This window comes from Mustela nivalis (genome assembly GCF_964662115.1).
Source record: "Mustela nivalis genome assembly, chromosome: 2".
NCBI lineage: Eukaryota > Metazoa > Chordata > Mammalia > Carnivora > Mustelidae > Mustela > Mustela nivalis.
Genome location: NC_139021.1, coordinates 8,965,935 through 8,985,636, shown reverse-complemented (window position 1 = coordinate 8,985,636; position 19,702 = coordinate 8,965,935). Strand labels below are relative to the sequence as shown.

The 19,702-nt window shown below is 35.3% G+C and overlaps 1 protein-coding gene across 26 annotated transcripts in view; it reads left to right on the top strand.

Moving 5' to 3' along the window:
- PHF20L1 (PHD finger protein 20 like 1) overlaps window positions 1-19,702 on the top strand; it is a 75,207-nt gene that overhangs the window by 13,326 nt on the left and 42,179 nt on the right. For 7 of the 26 annotated variants that reach the window (XM_082719800.1, XM_082719780.1, XM_082719791.1 and 4 more), the window contains 6 exons: window positions 6,310-6,481; window positions 6,624-6,708; window positions 9,957-10,045; window positions 10,268-10,357; window positions 14,798-15,011; window positions 15,586-15,714. In XM_082719800.1, the coding sequence (XP_082575926.1) occupies window positions 6,310-6,481; window positions 6,624-6,708; window positions 9,957-10,045; window positions 10,268-10,357; window positions 14,798-15,011; window positions 15,586-15,714 (779 nt within the window). The remainder of the gene's footprint in view (window positions 1-6,309; window positions 6,482-6,623; window positions 6,709-9,956; window positions 10,046-10,267; window positions 10,358-14,797; window positions 15,012-15,585; window positions 15,715-19,702) is intronic. The other 19 variants (XM_082719805.1, XM_082719803.1, XM_082719804.1 and 16 more) reach the window with 5 other exon arrangements.

Below are 19,702 nucleotides of genomic sequence, written 5' to 3'. Positions count from 1 at the left end.
ATTCTTTTACTTCCATTTGGGAATGTCAGATTTGAATTACTCATAAGAGTTGTTTTCATGTGTTGTTCTTCAAGTGTGAAACAACTTAGCATGCACTACCTAAAAGCACTCCGTCTAAAAATACTATAATAATACTAGGTGACATTGTTCTTGTAGTTTAATCGGTGAGTTAGTTGGTTGAAGAGAATGTTTTTGAAAATTACAAAGTGTACTATAAATTAAAATTGTTTCCAGGAGGCTAAAATTTTAAAAGGTTACTATGTTATAAGAATATTATGTTTGGTTTACATTCTACATTAATTTTATATTTGGCAAATAATTCTCCTCCTGACATTTGTCTGTGAGGGAGTTCTATATTTCTAGTTCTCCTAATGTGTTTTAGCCATTTTTTTTATGACACATTAGCGTTTCTTGCTTGTGAAGTCCTTATCCACAGAACTGTTTTGAGTTGTTAATCTTGACTCCCTAAATTTTCTCTTAACATTAACATTTGGATTATGTATAAATCAGATTTCAAGTGTGTTTCACTTTTTTTAGTTAGGACAACATCTAATTTAGGTATTCTTTGTACTATATATCTTTGCTATTTGACTGTAACATAGCTTTACTATTTCACTAACATTGTATGGTAATTGTGTTCCCTTATTTGGTTCTCTTTTTCCCTCCCCTCCTTCTTGAATTTGAGTTTATTGATTGGAATAATATTTTTATTTGTAGCTTTATTCCTACTTCAGTGTTTGGCACATAGTGAATTAGAGACTCCGTGTTTATTGGGTTAAATGAAACAAATGAGGAACTGTCAATTTTTAAATTTACATATCTTAGAAATTTTATTATCCTATCAGTATAAACAAATGACTATTATTTAAAATACACAGTTTGAATAACTGTTGGGGCATGTTTTTAAAATACACTGCCTTTTTGTTGGGGTGGGGGGCAAAAGGTGGCTCAGTCGGTTAAGCTTCAGACTTTTGATTTTGGCTTCGGTCAGGATGCCAGGATTGTGAGATGGAGCCCTGCGTCAGCTCTGTGCTCAGTGGGGAGTCTGTTTATGATTTTCTCTCTCCCTCTATCCCACACCTCCGCTTGTTCTCTCTCTCAAATAAATAGATAAATCTTAAAAAAAAAAAAAAAAGGTAAAGTATTTTGCCTTTTTGATTAATGTGGCATTTATTTCTTAGAGTGAATTCCAATGGTCTTTAGGACATTAATAATGTCTGGCCTGTTCAGTGGATTGTTACCTATCAATGAGTAGTTAAGAACTCCATCTGGTGGCTTAAGTGCAGGAGGCCTTAACTGTGTTAAGGAATTTCTCTTGTCATTTCCTCATGGTTGACTTTCTTATATCCAGACCTTTACCTGTATTGATAATCAAACTAGATGACAGATCAGAATGAGTTCAAATAATGTTTAATTGCTTTACTGTTAATATATTGAATATAATTTTTTTTAATAGCCGCGTGCCCATTTTTTTTTTCCTTCCAAGGATAGTGGAGCACCTGTATTATGAGTGTTAATAGATAATTTTGCTTTCCAGAAAGATTTTTGTTTTTAATCACGGACCCTTTTAAAAATCTGATTAAAATTGGGATCTCCTACTTCAAGGGAATACTGGTTGGCAGCTACATGTAACATAGCATTTTGCATACAGCCTCAGGGCATTGTGATCTCTTGATGTAGTCAGAAAATCAGGATCTGCCCATGTAAAACAGGTGAGCTAGTACAGCAATTCATCTGTAATGGTAATTCCCACCTTAGATTTCTTATATTTTCTTTGTGTTTTGAAAACACTCGAGAGTTGATACTGTAGGGAACTAATGCAGTATATTCAGTGTATAACCAACCTCTTTGGTCAGTATTTGGTTGTCAGTGGGTTAGTGGATTTGGTCCAGAATCCTTAGATATTGCTACTCTGAACAGTCTTTTACAAGTGGGAGATAACCAGTAACAGTGTTAAAATGCTGGTATTCTCAGATGAGGCAATAAAGCATTATTAAGAGTTCAGAGAAGGGGGAGCGCCTGGGTGTCTCAGTGGGTTAAAGCCTCTGCCTTCGGCTGGGTCATGATCTCAGGGTTCTGGGATCGAGCCCTGCATCAGGGTCTCTGCTCCGTGGGGAGCCTGCTTCCCCCTCTCTCTCTCTTTGCCTGCCTCTCTGCCTACTTGTGATCTCTGTCTGTCAAATAAATTAAAAAAAAAAAAAGTTCAGAGAGGATGAAAATAATTTTTATTCTCGGTATTGAATTAGTTCTACTCAGTAATTATAGCCACAGTTTAACTTGACATTACAGGACTTTGACTACACTAACTCAGAAAAGACCATCTACCATCATGATCTGTCAATTGCATCAAAATAATGCTGCTGTAGGGCAAGATAGAGAGGCACTTGTGAATACATTCATTCAATAGTATTGTCATTCATTGTGTGTATCAAGGCATTGTTACTATGGACCATTTGCTAGAACAAGGAAATCCTTTCACTAAATCAGATTATATGTTAAGTTGCCATTTTGTGCATTTTACATGTAATAGCAAAGATTTTGATGTTAGGGTTTTTGTTTTGTTTTGTTTTTTCCTGAGGTGTCAGTGAAGACCAAAGTAAGGGATTTCCTATTTGTAGAATGACAGGGCATTTCATCAGTTTATTATTGCAAAGCCCTTCAGTTTGAACCTTGCTAATGAGTCCAGTCTGATGTCGCACTGTTCATACTACTGCCGATTGTGTCGTCTAGCCAAAGGGAATGGTTTCCTCGAATTGCCCCTCCAATCTTTGATCAAGAGTTTCTTAAGGACAGACACCTCATTCTGCTTCTGTCTGAATCCTCATTATGTGGCTGATTGCCTAACATTGGTTTTAAGTTAATGAACGTTGATTGACTAACTGAAAGTGTGTACACTTTACCTTTTTTTGTACCTTGTTCATTAAGTCTAAATCCAAGAAGTCGTAATCAAGATCAGCATAGATAATGTCTCCCAGGAACATTCAGTGAATTTGTCAGTTTTCTCTGAGCTATTATTAATAGCATCTTATATAAAATTTTTGTATATACTTACCAGTGCACCGTATATGATATAATTACTTTGATATAGGCATTATCCCATTTCTCCTGTAGGCTTTTGTGCCAGTTGTTTTTGGCTGTGAATACCCTACCATGTGTATTCTTGGATTGTGTTATCTATACCTTGGATGGTTACCAGGATCCAAGGAGATAAGGTATATAAAGAGCAGTTGACACTGAGTAAGGAAAGAACATAGAGCTAAACTAACATACATGTATGTAAATGTTCTGAATTTGTTCTCTCCTTATCTGACTTTAAGCTAAACTCCTTGAAGGTAGGTAGGAATTAATTATGTTTCCTCTTCTACAGCAACAGTACCTAGCAAGTGTCTTAGTCTTATTAGATGCCCAAATTTATGTGGAATGAATGAATAGAAATTTAGTCATCCTTGATAATGGTAATATTTATGGCACTTTTATTTAAGATTCAAAATTTGATTAGTAAATGTTGTAAGAATAGAGATAATCTTGGGTATTTGTGTTACTCAATTCTTGGTCTTCATCCGAAGTTTACCTGTCATTCTCTAGATATTTATGTAAAGAGTACATAATATGCTATAAATTATCCTGAAGCAGTTCCCCAAAATACAATTTTTAGTCTGGTTGTTACATCAGGCATCCTGACAGTGAAAGGAATTTGAAATATTTTAGGAAAACTCTAAGTCACTTAAAAGTGCAACCCAGATTTAAATTATTTGAATTTACTTGGATTCTAACTCTTTGCCAAATCCAGTCAAGTTATGGAAATAAAGTTGTGTTTAACTCTGTTACTGTGGACCATTCTTATTTGGAGAAATGTTTTAAATATTTGGAATTGTTTACATTTAGAATTGAAGGAACCTAGAGATTAAACCCCCAACGTTTGTTCAAAAATAAAAAGATGTGATAATACACAGGTGGAAATAGAAATTTGTCCATTTTTGTAATTGATAGAAAATCTTCTTACAATGATGAAGTGGCCAATGAATACTGGAAAATACACTAAAGGGCATTCTTACCTCTAGGCTTCCCTCAGTGCTAGTGGCAGTTTTTATGTTTTAAGAACGGGAGGAGTGAAAACATACAATGAGAGCAACATTGTAGAAGTCAGTCATGAAAGCATTGATTCTCAGTGGGTGAGGCTGGCGTGTTCTCCTGGGGGAGTATGTTAATTCCCTGTGTTTTCTTGTGTTGTGTATGCTTTTCTTTAACAAAATGTTTCTTCATCCATACCCATTCCCCCAAAAAAGACTGAGAAGACTAAGCTCTAACTTAAGGTTATAACATTGACAGCCTTCTTAGTTCTGAAGATCTGTACAGATAGTCTTTAACATCACTTCTTGTTCATCCTGAGTAATTTGCGAGTGGCTGGTGTGTGTCTTGTCATTGGACTAGATGTTGGGGGATACAAGGATAGACATATCTCTTATTCCTTGAAGCTAACAGGTCAGGAGGTATCTTTTAAAATCTTGTCCCTTACAGCTCTGGTAACACCAGAAATGTTAAAAGTTTTGCGATAAAAGGATCAGCTATTTCTTTTACTTCGGTAATAGTAAATGTTTTATCTCCACGTTGATAGGACCAAGAAACCTTTAAAGAAAACAATGTAGCTTGTTCTCTAGTATTTTCCCAAGCTATTTAACCACCAGGTCAGGGGTATTAACATTGCAAGGGCTGTAAATGCTGTGCTGCACACAGTTTAGGAACCTGCACTGAAATCGATATTGGCCAGGTGGGTGCAGTGAGAGCAGCTGGGGCTGAGAGCTGGGAGGGCTTTACGCATGAGATTACGCACTCCAAGCCTGGAATGAGTAGCAGAAATGGAATAGTGGGGGAGGCAGTTTAGGGCTAGGCAGAAAGAACAGTGTACAAATGCACAAATGTTTGACAGAGCTTGGTGTTTTTGAGGAAGTCCCAAGCAGTTGAGTATCATTAAACCAAAGTGGGGAAAGAAGCTACACCAAAGGACTCGGGGCCTTTGAAATGTTTAAGAAGCCTTGAATAGCATGAGCGATGTTTAAAGCCTGTAGTAATCGGTTCCCAAATTTCAAAAATAAAAAGATGTGATAATAAACATGTGGAAATAGAAATTTGTCCATTTTTGTAATTGATAGAAAATCTTACGGTGATGATGTGGCCAGTGAATACTGGAAAATACACTAAAGGGCATTCTTACCTCTAGGATTCCCTCAGTGCTAGTGGCAGTTTTTATGTTTTAAGAACGGGAGTTAAAATTTCAGAGTTATGTAAGATCTGTCATACTTTATGGTGAAAACCAGTTCTCTATAGGGGGAAGAAAAATTCCTGATTTATCAAAAACTCGCAAAAATATGAAACTATTATGGCTGAATCATCTACCATGTGCTGCTATTAAATTCTTAAGGTTATTTAATGATACTTTTGAAAAATTTTTGAGTCATCTGTGAACATTTAATATGGTACATTAGGAACGATGAGGCAATTTTCCATGTTGAAAGTTTCAAGTTAACTAATTTCTATTTTAGAATTTATTGTAGGAGAATCATCACACTTAAAGACAAAACAATGTGATGTTTTTATATTTTAGAATTTAAAGTTTAACTGAGCTTTCCCTGCTATCATTGATCTGCATTATTAAATATCAGAAAGTACACAGAAATAGAAAAAAACAAAGTGGTTTTGTGCCATTAAAGAGACAAATGTGCATGTTGGTATTTTTTGCTGATGAATTCATTTTACATACTTATAATTCTACTAAACACAGTGCTGCTACTTGTTTACATTTTCCCATGTAAATTTTTTGTAAATACCACATTTAAAGACTATATAACGTATCATTCAGAGGATATACCAATGTTTGTGTAGCTGTAGATAGTCTTCAGTTTTTCTAAGTATATTTTTAGATGGTTTCTATTTTCTTTGTTATTATAAATATTTTGTATATATAGTTCCAGAATTGTAATGGTTGAGTCAAAAAGTGGGAATATGTTTAAGGCTCCTGAAGCGTATTTTTGAATTACTTACCAAAACAGTGCAAGTGATTTTTATTTCCACTGGGAGTGTATTGAAATATTTATTTCACTAGGTATTGAGACCAATCATGTAAAAAAAAAAAAAATAACAAAGCAAACTTTGTTGGTTCAGTAGTTTAAAAATCTGGACTCATATTGTTCTGTTTATGGTTTTTATGGTGAGCAATATTTCAGTTAAATTATCCTTTTTTTTTTTTAAATACTTGTGTAAACAAATGTAAGAATTTTTTTTTTTAATATGAAGCTGCTTTTTATTTTGGAGGTATCCATCACGAATTGAAAAAATCGACTATGAGGAGGGCAAGATGTTGGTCCATTTTGAGCGTTGGAGTCACCGTTATGATGAATGGATTTACTGGGATAGCAATAGGTTGCGACCGCTGGAGAGACCTGCATTAAGAAAAGAAGGGCTAAAAGATGAGGAAGATTTCTTTGTAAGTAGAACTTTTCCATTTGGCAGCCATATAATGATACATTTCAAAAGGAATTCTGTTAAATATTACAAAAGCTTAATTTTATAAAGGAAACGCTTATTTATTATTACATGGTATTGATCTCAAAAGTTGTTTAAAATAGGATTTTAAAGCTGGAGAAGAAGTTCTGGCTCGCTGGACAGACTGTCGCTATTACCCTGCCAAGATTGAAGCAATTAACAAAGAAGGTATGTATTTGAGGTGATCTGAGATTTACAGTGGGATTAATAGTTAAATTTAACTGGATTTCTAATTTTAATTAATGTGTGTAATTGTTACATATGGTGGTTACTTCTCTTTGTTTCAGACTTTACTTTCCTACTAATATTCTTTTTTTGGGAGTATTTTATTTGTAGTATATAGGATAACATGACACCTGATCTACTGCCAAAATAAATTTTATATTAAGAGCAATAGTTAGGAGCAGTGGATAGTTGGTTAAAACTGTGCAGCATTCAGTTCACAGGTTTACATTGTATGCATTTTATTTCTTATTCTAGTCTTCTTTATTTCTGTTTCTGTTTGTTGGCCTAGTTATTTTTATGAGAGCCTCAACCAGAATGTGAGGGAAGATTAAAGATCAAAGGAAATTCAAATCAGGTTACCTTGGAAGTAAAATGCGGTAGAGTGTTTTCTGAGGAAGGAGTGTGAAAATTTATCAGTTTGAGGATTTCCTTTATTGGATCTTTTCCCTGCTCGTTTTCTTTATTTCCACAAATAAAATTGGGACTGTTAAGTTTCCTAATAGCCTTTGTGGTATCTAATGCTGATATTGAGCAAAAATTACCGAACTGATCAGAAATGTTGACAATAACACAGAAATCAGGTGTGTTAGTATGGCCGAAGGCGAATACTTGTGTTGGGACAGTAATGTATTGAAGAAAAAAACAAAACAAAACAAAAAACAACTTCTAGACTGATTAATTTGGAAAGACTTGAGAATTAGTATTTAAATTAGTATTAAGAATATACTTAAATATTTTATTTTTAAATTTCGTATTTAAAATTTCACTTTAAAAAGCTATAAAATAGTTTACAAGTATATTTTTCAAGTCAGTAACACATTAGTTTTCTATAATGATTATTTTTTAAACATGACCACTCATTCATTCTTTTCACTGAAGAAACACATTGAGTGGCAGCTTCTTTGCAACAGGAGCATTTAATCTAAGTAAGGTGATGCTTCCTTTAAACCTGAACGACAGACGAGTCAGCTAGATAAAGAAGGAATGAATGGCTTTTTCAGATAGGAGAAAGGTATATTGCAGGAGAGCAGAAGAGAGGCTTGTCACTTTTTAGGAATTGCAAGACTTTGATGTGACTGGAGTGAAAGAGCCCTTTAAAAGGGAAGAGAATATCAGAAGAGGTGGAGAAGAGAAGCAAAGATCTGTGTATGCAATGTTGTTGCAGAATTTGAATTTTATTTGGAGATGATGGGCAAGAACTGTGGAAGGTATTTGAGCTGAGGAGATTTAAAGTAACAAACTTGAGAAAAAATGGGAGGTAAGAGGAGATAAAAGGGGAAAACATTTAAAGAGAGAAAGAATGTTAGGTGTGGCAAAGTAAATCATTGTTTAGCTTGAAATTATGACATAACTTTACAAAGGCCTATTCCAATGTATTGTTTTAAGGAATGAAATAACAAATATGGCTATGATTTTACTACCTACCACTAGTCACCTTAATTCCAGAAGAGTTGAGAGGCATCTCCATTGTTAGGTTTGCGGGTCACTTGCTTCCATGCTTAGAGCTCTTTGGGAGTGTAGCATATTACAAGTCCGTGTGCACATACACTTGCAGTGCCCTCAGAAGCAAAGCCCCCGTATTTTATCCTATCCCATTTGTCTATGGGCATAGAAAATAAAATTAAAATTGCACTGGTGGAAGAATGAAGACACTTACTGCAGTCTCTGCCATTTCAGGAGGAGTTTAAGTAAGCCCTTAGTGAAATATTGACAGATGTAATTTCTTTTTAAAAAGTCTCCATTGTAGGTATTTGTCTTGTGATTTCTGTATGTTCCTCATGGTGGATGAACCTGCTTACCATGCCCAGGCCGCCAAAGAAAAACCAGGCAAAGGATGCCTTCAAGAGGCCTTTTGTTCACTTTAGGAACTAAACAAAATGAACACAAATAGACATTAAGGTGTTTGAAATATGTCTTAGAGAAATTGAAGAGGAGGGACAGATCTGTAAACTGGAAGGCACAGGAAGTGTTCATATTATGGGGGGGATTTGAAGAGCTGGTCCTTGAAGAATAGGTTGGAGAGAGGAAAGGAGAAAGGCATCACAAGAGCAGAAGCAGTGTGATCAGCAGTGGGGAGGGATGCATGTCCGGTTGGCATAGTGTGGCGCCTGCTCTCCTCTGGAAGGCCGTTACTGAAGAAGGAAGAGGACAGGTGCAGGAATGAGGGTAGTATCATGTATGGTGTATGTATGTATGGTTCGGTATTCACAAAATTTTATCAGTGTTTTTATATACTTGCTACTCTGTGGGTCAGTTTTTTCCCATAACTTGGGTCTAGATCTTTATATCTGTAATACTGTGAATTATGCTAATTATAGAAAAGATGAAATCCTATGATGTTCAAATTGCAAAATTAAGGAAAATCTTTATACATCTATATCTGGCTTTGGTGCCAACTTCTAAGCCAATCATACTTACCACACTTATTGTTTATACTCCTTTTGTAAAGGTCTAGTATCTGTTTACTTAAAGTGGCTCTCAGCCCTCATTTGTACAGAAATGATAGAAAATTATTGAAATTTCTTAAGTATAAAATCTGTGTAATTTATATGTTTTGTGGTAGTACTGACTTTTGTTGACTTGAAAACATGGTCTCTGTAACCAAAAGTGATTATACTTTGTGATTGCCGTGAGAACAGGGTCTCAAGCCCTAAAAGCAGAATGAGTGAGTGGGAGAGGCATGGGCATGGGGATGTAGCTATGGCTGTGCTGCTGTTTAGTGGACTGCTGTGACAGAGCCTTCGGCTCCCTGGAATTCAGTGTTCTGACCTGCAGAGCAACAGTGTCATCTAGATGGCCTGTATTTTCTAACTTCAAAGCTTGTGGATCTGATTCGTACTTGCTAGTTCATTAATAGAACACGTTATTCGCGAACAGAATAATCTTTCCTTGAGTAAATGACTTTTTTTTGGTCTATCGGTTCTTTCTCTCTAAAAAGAAACTTTCAAAGAGAGCAAAGGATAATTCCTATAGATAGATAATTCCTTGGGATTTCTTTGTAAATAATGATTTTATTAGGGGAAAGGGAAAATAAACTTTAACCAACTTGGTGGAGTTCTTAATGGGTGTGTGTTTGCAGTTACTGCAGTTACAGTGCATATGCTTCTGTCAGGGCATTACTTGTTAGATTTCAAGTGTTGCTGTAAAATTCAGTTGTATTTTCTAATGATTATGACTTGCTCCTGTTTCAGGAACATTCACAGTTCAGTTTTATGATGGAGTAATTCGTTGTTTAAAAAGAATGCACATTAAGGCCATGCCCGAGGATGCTAAGGGGCAGGTAAGGGTGCTCAGCATTCCTAGCTACCCAAAGGGATGTCTTCTTGAATGGTGACAATCAAAAAAAGTTTTTATATATATATTTTAAAGTGAACTAATTGTAGGATTATGTGCTGATAGCCCCAAATAGCAGCAAGAAAAAGAAGCTTAGAATGTAAAATAAATTTATACACTTGATTTTTGCTTCTTTGGCTTTAGACCTGCTAAAGTTATAGGTCACTAGTTTCTGTTCCAGGTGAAATCCCAGCATCCACTAAGCTGGTGTTGTCCTATCGACCCAGCTGGATCGTGTAACCAGTCTATGGGAAGTGAGGTAAGTGCCTTTTTTTAATTTCATTTTGTTTTTCCTGGTATATAGTATCATTTAGAAAGTTAATTTTTAATATAAAATTTTATATTGAGTTTCTTACCTTCTTCTTTCCTTTTATAAATCATAGTCATTAATCTTCTTTTAAAAGGCGCTTACCTGACACTCTAGGCTGTTTCAGGTAGGGCTTTCTGAGTCATGGGACGTAAGCAGTCTATTACATGCTTTGTCACTGCTCAAAGCAAGAAAGAACGGTAAGCATTTAAAGGAGAATCTGGGATGAAGTTAAAACCATGATTCCATTGGTTGAATATGTTTCCTGAAAAACTGGAAAGAAAAGGTGCCAGTAGAAATTTAAAAGATTTTCTTTTATGTTCTGCTGTTATTTGGGATTTTCAGCACCTGGACCTACAATTAATTTTTAAAAATTGAAAGTATTTCATCTATGAAAATGTCTAATATGGATATATGCTACATATTTGTTCCATACTGTGCAGTGAAAAGTATCATTCTGAAATGTGTTGAAGTCATCTGGTCAGCTCCAGCCAAGTGTATATTACCGCATTTAAAAAAAAATGATTCCTGATAAATTCCGAGAAGTATGATTGTTTTAAATCACCTGGTTTTCAAAAATTTAGTTTTGCAGTCATCAGTTAGCAGAATTTTCTTCCCCAGTTAATATGGAAATGCAATTTAAAATGGAATTGCTTTTGATCAGGAAATTGCTTTGTGTCTTCCTACCTGTACGTATAAATAAAATGTTCCTTTGAGCATTCAGTGGTGTGATTTCTTGGTTACTGCATAGAGAGATTGATTAAAACATTGGGAATTTAGTTTAATATACATCTTTAATTCTCTCTCTCTCTTTTTTTTTTTTTTTTTTTTTTTTTTTTGCTTTAAAGCTTTTATTTTATTCTGGTTATTCAAATGTTGGTGAGATGACATTAAGCCTAAAACTTCATTTTTTTCTAAAGTGGGATACCAAGCAATTTTTGGTAAAATTACAAGTCATAAAAATTTATGGGATGTATTGGGTGTTTACTTTTAGTAAGTAGGTACATCTGAAATACAAAGTACTGAAAGAAAATAGGGGTAACGCTGCATTTTTTTTTTTTTTTAAAGAGAGAGAGAGAGAGCTTGAGAGTGTGCACAGGCCAGGTTGGTGGGTGAGGAGGGGCGGGGGGGTTAGTGGTAGCGGACACAGGGCTCGATTTCACAGGGCTGAAATCAGGAGTCAGAAGCTTAACCGACTGAACCACTCAGGCACCCTGAGTAACACTATTATTTCTTTTAATTTATGTTTTTCTTCATAATTTTTAATACTGGCACACTAAAATATTGGTAGAATTGTTTTTTATAAAATGGCCTCATTTTATAAGTGTTTTTTTTTTTCCCAAAAAAGTTTTTGACTTGTTTTCATGAAGGAAATATACTAAGTCAGGTGTTGTGTGGGCAGTGCTGAGAGAATCCAACTTTGCATGTATCTTAGAAATTTTCAGTACTTTGAGAATTCCTTTGTAAAGATAACACAGTAAATTTCTTTTACTAAATTAGCAAAGGATAAATTGATGCAGTATGGAGATATATTCTTCTCTAAACTTTCTGTAGCTTTTTCTGTCCTACTTTTTCTTTTTGCAAGTGTGCTGATGTAATACTAATATTAAAGATTTGCTCTTAAGGTCCTCTACTATTTATAAAAATTTTTTGCGTACATTATTTAATTGGGTTCTCATAGCAAATCCTTTGACACAGCTATGACTGATACTTCTATTTCACAGTTGAGGAATTCAGACCTTAGAGAATTGAGTGACTGACTTAGAATTTCATATAACCGTAATGCAGAGTGATTCTGAACTTACAGCTCTGTTGTCTACAGGGAGCTTTGAAGCAGATCATTAGTTCTAATTCATGGAATGATCACACCAGTTATTTTTAATAGTGGATCTTACCTGTTTAAAAATAGAAGGGCAGTATAATGGGAGAATTCTTTAATGACACAACTGCAGTGATTCCATGATTAAAAAGTCATATGACCAGGAACTTTAAAAAAATTATCTGATTGTACTTTTAAGAGCTACAATATGAGTCTCTCCCAGTTTTCTGTTCAGAAAAAAGGTGGGGGAAAAAAGAGAGAAAAGAGGTGGGGATGGAATTTACCCCTGGCATTTGTCAGCATTTCTCTAACAACTTAAAAATTTCCTCACAATGTGGAACAGAGAATTAAGCACTCTCTTCATAAGACCATACAGGTATGATCTCTCTGAATTTGGCACTTTGCTAGTCCGGCTCTATTTTTGTTTCTCTTTCTGCTTTGTTGCTTATTGTCCATTTCATCGGCGAGGTGCTTTTTTTCTCTAATACTTAGTGTCAGTCTCAAGGCTCAATTTAGCTGTAGCCCTTTGACTTACTCAGACTGTTCTTGCCCCTTGTGCCTGTTCTCATACACTCTGGTTGCCGTGGCTTTGTCTAATGGTTCCTCTTCCTGGCGGTGCCCCTTGACTCCTTTCCTTCTGCCCTGACCCTGAAGATTCCTGCTGCAGTGCTCACCTCATCTGTTATGTTTCCTGAAGCCTTCTAGTAGCCTTTCTCTTAAGTCAAGATTAATCTTTTGTTTTCTTCCGTGGTATTTTGTGTATTATTCCTCCATTGCCTCTTCTGTCACACTGTCTTATAGTTAATTTTATTTGCCTTTCAGTTCCTTATAGGTAACAACAAAAAACATGACTCTAAGTATACCTGGGATTGGACAGTACTGGTTTATCTGGTTTGTCTTATTTTGTTTTACAAATTAGAGACATAAACCTGTATTTCACAACTGTGGTTTTTTTTTTTTTTTCTTTAAGATTTTTATTTATTTGAGAGTGAGTGAGAGAGAGATCAGGAACAATGGGGAAGAGGTAGAGGGAGAAGCAAACTCCCTGTTGAGCAGGAGCCAGATGCTGGGTTCCAGCCAGATCCTGCGTTCCAGGATGTGGGGCTGGATCCCACCGAAGGCAGACACTTAACCGACTGAGCCACCAAGACACCCCATGTCTTAATTCACTTTCTAATAAGATATGTACTGGGGACACAGTTGAAATACTGAAAAAGCTATATGCTGGTCATCTTCCAGGCAGGAGTAAAGGGGTTCCTTCTAGGCAGAAGCAGGGCCAATGCATTTTTGGGGTCTTTCAGGCAGCATCTCGTAGGAATTGTCTCACGAATGCTTAGCATGCTTCTTGGCACATGTAGCAAGGTATTCAATAGAAAGTTGGGTGAATGTTTTAGGTGCAGTCGCATGATAGTTTTAGTTCATTTTAATCATGGGGACATAACGAAACAGACTTTGTTGGTTTATTTTTAATGGCTTATTGTCTTCATATATTTTCAAGACTGAGCAGCCATCAACCTGTATCACCTAATGATTGACTTTTGCTAATGATACCTGTGAAATAAATGCACTTGATGTTGTGAAGTAGTGTTTAGTTATATGGACTAAGAATTGAATGTATTACCCATTTTTGTTGAATTTGAGTTAGTCTCTTTGAAGCTTAGTGTTCTCAGTGGAAGATTAACTGTAGAGATAGTATAAATACTTGTTTTAAAAAAATCTTTTTGATTGTGAAAATTAAAATGTTAGCACCACTTTTTAAGTATCTTTTCATTTTTTTACAACAAGCATTTTTAGTTAAAAATAAAATAGTAATAGTAAAAATTATTTAGCAACAAACTGAGACTATAAACACAGGAAGAGTAAAGCATTCACATCTCAGAAGAAGGGCGATCCATACAAATACTAGGAAGTCGAAGAGAGAGGGAAATTCGTCTGGAGCCTGACTGCATGTATTTCCCCTTGGTCAAATCAAATGGCTCTTTTTCTTTCACTATAGTTCTAAGCTGTTGTGATAAATTGGTGTTCAAATTTTCAAAGCTTTAAGAATTAATAAAATCATACCTTGAATTCTGTGAAGTTGACCATACTGTGAGTGCTATATTCTTCCTAATAAGGAAGAGTAATTTGCTCAATGGAAATACATTTCATTTAATCTTTACAGAATTGCAACGAAAGCATTTTTCTCTTACTTCTTTTACAGTTTGTTGTATTCAGAAAAGAAATGCAATTTGCCACTTGAATCTAAAGTGCTAAGAGCACCATGCAGTGTTCCATATTTATTAAAGGGTTGCCTCTATTATTAGGTTTTATTTCTGTGAAAATATATCAAAGGAATATTTGTTACTCAATATTTTCTAAGTTTATGTAAGGTTATACAATCCCAGTAACCCATTAGATCATTAAATTTGATAATCACTGTGTTGATTTATCGTATAAATTAATTAATTCAATTTTTATATTTGTGTGCATGTGAGGGTAGCTTTGGAAATGTGAGACATGTTTTTATTCATTAGTGTAATTAAATTTTGATTAATTTTTTAATACTTCACATGTTTTGTGTTTTTCCTTTGGAGGATTGGATAGCTCTAGTCAAAGCAGCTGCCGCAGCTGCAGCCAAGAATAAAACAGGGAGCAAGCCTCGCACCAGTGCCAACAGCAATAAAGAGAAAGAGAAAGAGGAGAGGAAATGGTTTAAAGTACCTTCAAAGAAGGAAGAGACTTCAACTTCTATATCTTCTGCAGAAGTTGAGAAGAAGGAAGATCTACCCACATCTAGCGAAACTTTTGGTACAAAATATGTTCTTACGTTCATTCTTCGTGGCAGGGTAAACTCGCTAGAGAGTAAGACAGATCCTTTGGTTACCTGCAGTTGGAGGGTATGGTGGAATAATTGGGCTCTTCCCTTGCATGAGGGAAGAAGTTAACTTCTGTAGCAGGTTGCAGAGCTGAAAATTACTGTCTAATATGGGTACTGGTTAATGGGTGATCTTAGTATTCTTCAATAGAAATGAGTTCCGATTTTGACTTCTAAGTTCTTATTAGTAGGCTTTGGGGTTTTTGTTTGTTTTGTGATTTTTTTTTCCCCTTTAACTTTTTAAGTGCTTCTGCATGTATTTTAGTATGTAATATGGAAAAAGCAGTGAGTCACTTTCTTCCTGCTTTTCTTTACTAAAGAATAACTACTTAATGGTTCTTTATTTCTAATATCAGTCTGGAGAAATTTGTGTTTTTTAAAGTTCTGTGTTAAGCACAGGTAAAAATTAAGTGCAAAGCATTTTTACTATTTTGTTATCTAAAAAAAAAATTATGTGTTTTAACTTTGGATTCTAGATAAACTCTCATATATGTATTCTATTAAAAGTAGGACTTCATGTAGAGAACGTTCCAAAGATGGTCTTTCCACAGCCAGAGAGCACATTATCAAACAAGAGGAAAAATAATCAAGGCAACTCATTTCAGGCAAAGAGAGCTCGACTTAACAAGATTACTGGTAAACTACAATGATTTTTTTGGGGTGGGGGGGGAAGGATTGGAGGGTTTGATTTTAGAGTAGTCTGTTTTTAATAAAGTAAAATGTATCTCGTGGTTTAGTGTAACAAGCGGGTTAACAAGAAAGACAGTTACTTTATGGTTCTTCAAGGTCAGCATCCTCCAACACTGTCAGCTTTTTCTTTTGTGAAATGTGAAAACTATCACATTCTTTCTACCTACCTCACAGGGATGTTGTGAGGATTGATAGGATCAAATGTGATAAAATTCCAGAGTTTTAAAATCACCTGGTAGGAGTAGTTTCTATAAACATTGAATTATCTGCTTTTGTCAGTCTGTGGTGACATCATCTCTGTGGTTGTACATATTATTATATAAACATTTCTTACTCTTGCCCTGTCTCGTTAAGGATGGTAGCAAATAAGGGGCGCCTGGCTGGCTCAGCCCATGGAGCACGCAGCTCTTGATCTAGGGGTGCTGTGTTCAAGCCCCATGTTCGGTGTGTTCGGTGTAGAGGTTTCCTTGAAAAAATAAAATCCTTAAAAAAAAAAAAAAAAAGATGGTAGCAATGCGGTTGGAAAGGTGAATACTTAATTAAATGTAGTTCCTGAATGTGTTAATTCCAAAGTAAAAGTACTTTTCTAAGTTTCTCAAATTTATCTTCAGGTTGGTCCTTAGAAGCTCGTCTTATTTTTCTGTGTTTTGTTATAATTTAGGAAGTAGGGTGCTAGGATGGAAAACTCTGGAAGTCTAGCCTGGGTAGTGTTCACAGGAGAAGAGATTAAAGTATCTGAAGCAGGGCCATGTCACTTCCAAGACCTGTTCAGCCTAATGATTCTCCTCTTTCAAAAAATTGTGAGCATACTTAATTTTTCACGGTATATGCTAAAAGAGAAATTAAAATACTTCCAAGTATTTAGTCATATGTTTTTATTTTAAGGACAAAGTGGTTTTTAGTGCCTAATAAAGCTGTATAAACCTTTGTTGGCATTCTTTTAAATAATATGAAGAAGCTTTGGTGTCATTGTCAGATCAAAGAATAAATGGAATTTAGACATGTTGACCATTTTCTGAAGAATAGAACCCATTGAAAAAATGACTGCAGCTGAGGGTTCTTTAGAACCACTGTTGTCTCATGGTAGTGTTCATCTTAAGTGATTAGAATTGGTTTCAACAGGTGAGAATATATAGTCTTTCTATTTGTTAATACTGTTTTTGTGCCTTTTTCTGATAAAGGATACTTTTGACCCCAAGTCAGGAAATATTTCAAATGAATTCACCCATTCCACCTTTTCCTTAGAAACTGTTAGCTTTGTAGAAAGTCAAAATGTTATCCAGGTGGTTGTTACGATGGCAGTTTTAAGACTTCGTTTGGCCCTAGCAGAATGGAAACTAGGGTTGCATACTGTGGCAGAAGAGGAAGAGCACTTCCAGCTCCTATGAGACCAAGACCGAAAGAGCACTACCGGAGGGGTCAAGACCGAGGGAGATGGACATGACACTGACGTGGTGTGACTGCCAGCTTACCAGCCTCAAGGGTTGTCCTGCAGTCTGGAAATCTGCTTTTAGTTTCAGGCAGTCTGTTCCCACAGGTCCTTTACTGAGAAGTTCAAGCCCAACATTTAAAGAAATAAAAGAAGAAAACAGCCCAGTGCACAACAATGCATTATTTACATATGGCCTTGAAAAGACAATAGTGGGTAAAACCATTTTGCCTCAAGGAAGCTCTAATGCTGGTTGCTTGGTAACATCCTGCACCTTGTATGGAGGGACTGTGCCCCTCACTGCAGCCCTTGGGAGTCTCAAAAGAACAAGTGATAGTTTGGCAGCAGTAGAAAAATGTGAGATTTTTATGGATGTGAAGCCATTGTGTTTTTTCCCTTCATTTACTCAGAATATTGAATATGTGATAATCCTTTTAATAGTTCATGTTTCTGCATTTATTCCTGTGTTCACCTTGCAACTATATCATGCAAAAAGATGAATAGATCTTGCGAGATTATCTTCACTGGTTGAAGCTCAAGCTTGTTTCTGTGCAGTACATTTCATTTGTTACCATAAAAAGAGATGAGAACTACTATAAGATAGTGATTTTGTTATGGAATTATGGTATATTTTAAACTTATCAAGCTCGCTTATGGTGTCTTTTTGCCCCTTTACTACTGAGAGGAATACGGCTGTGATCTTGGCAGCATCTTAGCCTGCTCTGATGTCTCCCCCCGCCCCCACCAACTCCATTTTATTTGTTTTTGAAGTCATTCTAGCGGAAATATGTGGACCAGCCACTGGATAAATGTAATTGATATATTCACCCTCCTGTTTCCTGTAGAGATTCTAACCTGAATTCTCTTCAGGCAATGATATAAGATGGCTTTTTTGAAGTTTCTGAATAAGTACATTCTGAAATGATAGTTGCACAGTGTATATATGTTCTTCCAGAGACTGACTTTTCTTTATGTAATGTACACTATTGATAGTTACATACTTCACACATTACTGAGTTAGAATTGACAATTTTACAGAGAGATTTAAGAGTCCATACTTCGGGACAAAGTTGCAAGCAAACTTCAAGCGAATTTGAGTAGATTTTAAAATACAGTTTGTTAAGGGAACAGAAGAAGTAACATCAGCATTTGGTCATGGTGTATTTCTGCTAGTTCTAGGAGTTGCTGTATTTTAGCCAGCTTAGATAAGTGTGTGCAGCTTATGGGATTTTTAAAATAATTAAAAAAAACAACTCAGAGGTCTGAATGGGCCAGTACATGTTACTGATGATAATTTTAAGAATATTTGATTCTTATTTGCAGCAAGAACTTTGTGTTTTGGAATCCCTGGTTGAAAAGTGGAGCACAAATTTAACTAGTTTTTCTTTCCTCCCTTTTGCCATTCCAGGGTACTCTGGCCTTTATTCTATTCATTCCTATTAGCAGAGAGTGACAGCTATGTATTTTGTAGCAGAAATACAGTATTGAGAAACTGTGACTTTGTGGTGACTCATGAATATTTGATAATGTACTTTAACCTGATATTTACCTAATAATCTTGAAATGATTATGCATTCTGTTATGATAATTACAGATGCATTCTTCTGGAGGCAGACCTATCAGTGATATATTGGTAATAAGTATTTACAGATAACTAAAATTAATTTGTAGCCTTTTCCTTTCACTTAACTCTCTCTTCTCATTTTCTAAGGATATTGCATTTCTTCCCAGCATCTTCACAGGCCAAGAAAACAGATTTTGGACAGTCTCTTAAGGCAGCAGGAATCAGAGACTTGCCAAAGACTTTTATTCTTTTTCCCTTTTGTTGTTTGTATTTGGTACCTCTTCTGTAAGATAGCATGGATATAAAGTATGAAAAGCGTTTATCAATTGTATTGGATGCATATGAATTCTCAGGATGTCACGTATTGTATTTTCTAATCTAATTTTGAGTACTTTTTTTTTTTATTAAATGCCCTGTTACCTTTTATAAGAACATTACAAAGCTTTATTTTTCATTCATAAACCATTAAGTGAGAATTGCTTTTAATTAATTGGGTCTGTAATATCCTAATTCAAATTCATGAGTATGTCTGAATTTTTTTATTTTAAAGCTTGTGGTCCCTTATTTTAAATTTCATAATTGAGATCTCTTCTGTGCACTGATGGGTTTTGAAAAGTATTTCTAGAACCTATGTGAAAGGAAGCAAAAGTAAGATATATTTGATAGACTGAATAGCAAAATATTTGTCTTAGTTGAGTAAACCTTAGAAGTGGAACCTGTACTCAGTTTTCTTTAAAAGAACTTAATCCCTAATACTTTCCTTTTTATTTCAGTAGTATTGATTCTCAAAAATACTAGCTCGAAAAGAAAAACCTAGTGAGCATGGTTTTTATATGTTAAGGAAGTACACCATGCTATATCTCTTTCAGTCACCTAAAAATATGTTCAGAAGGGATACCAATATGATTAGGATTGAATTTATGATTTATAAGTTTTTGTGA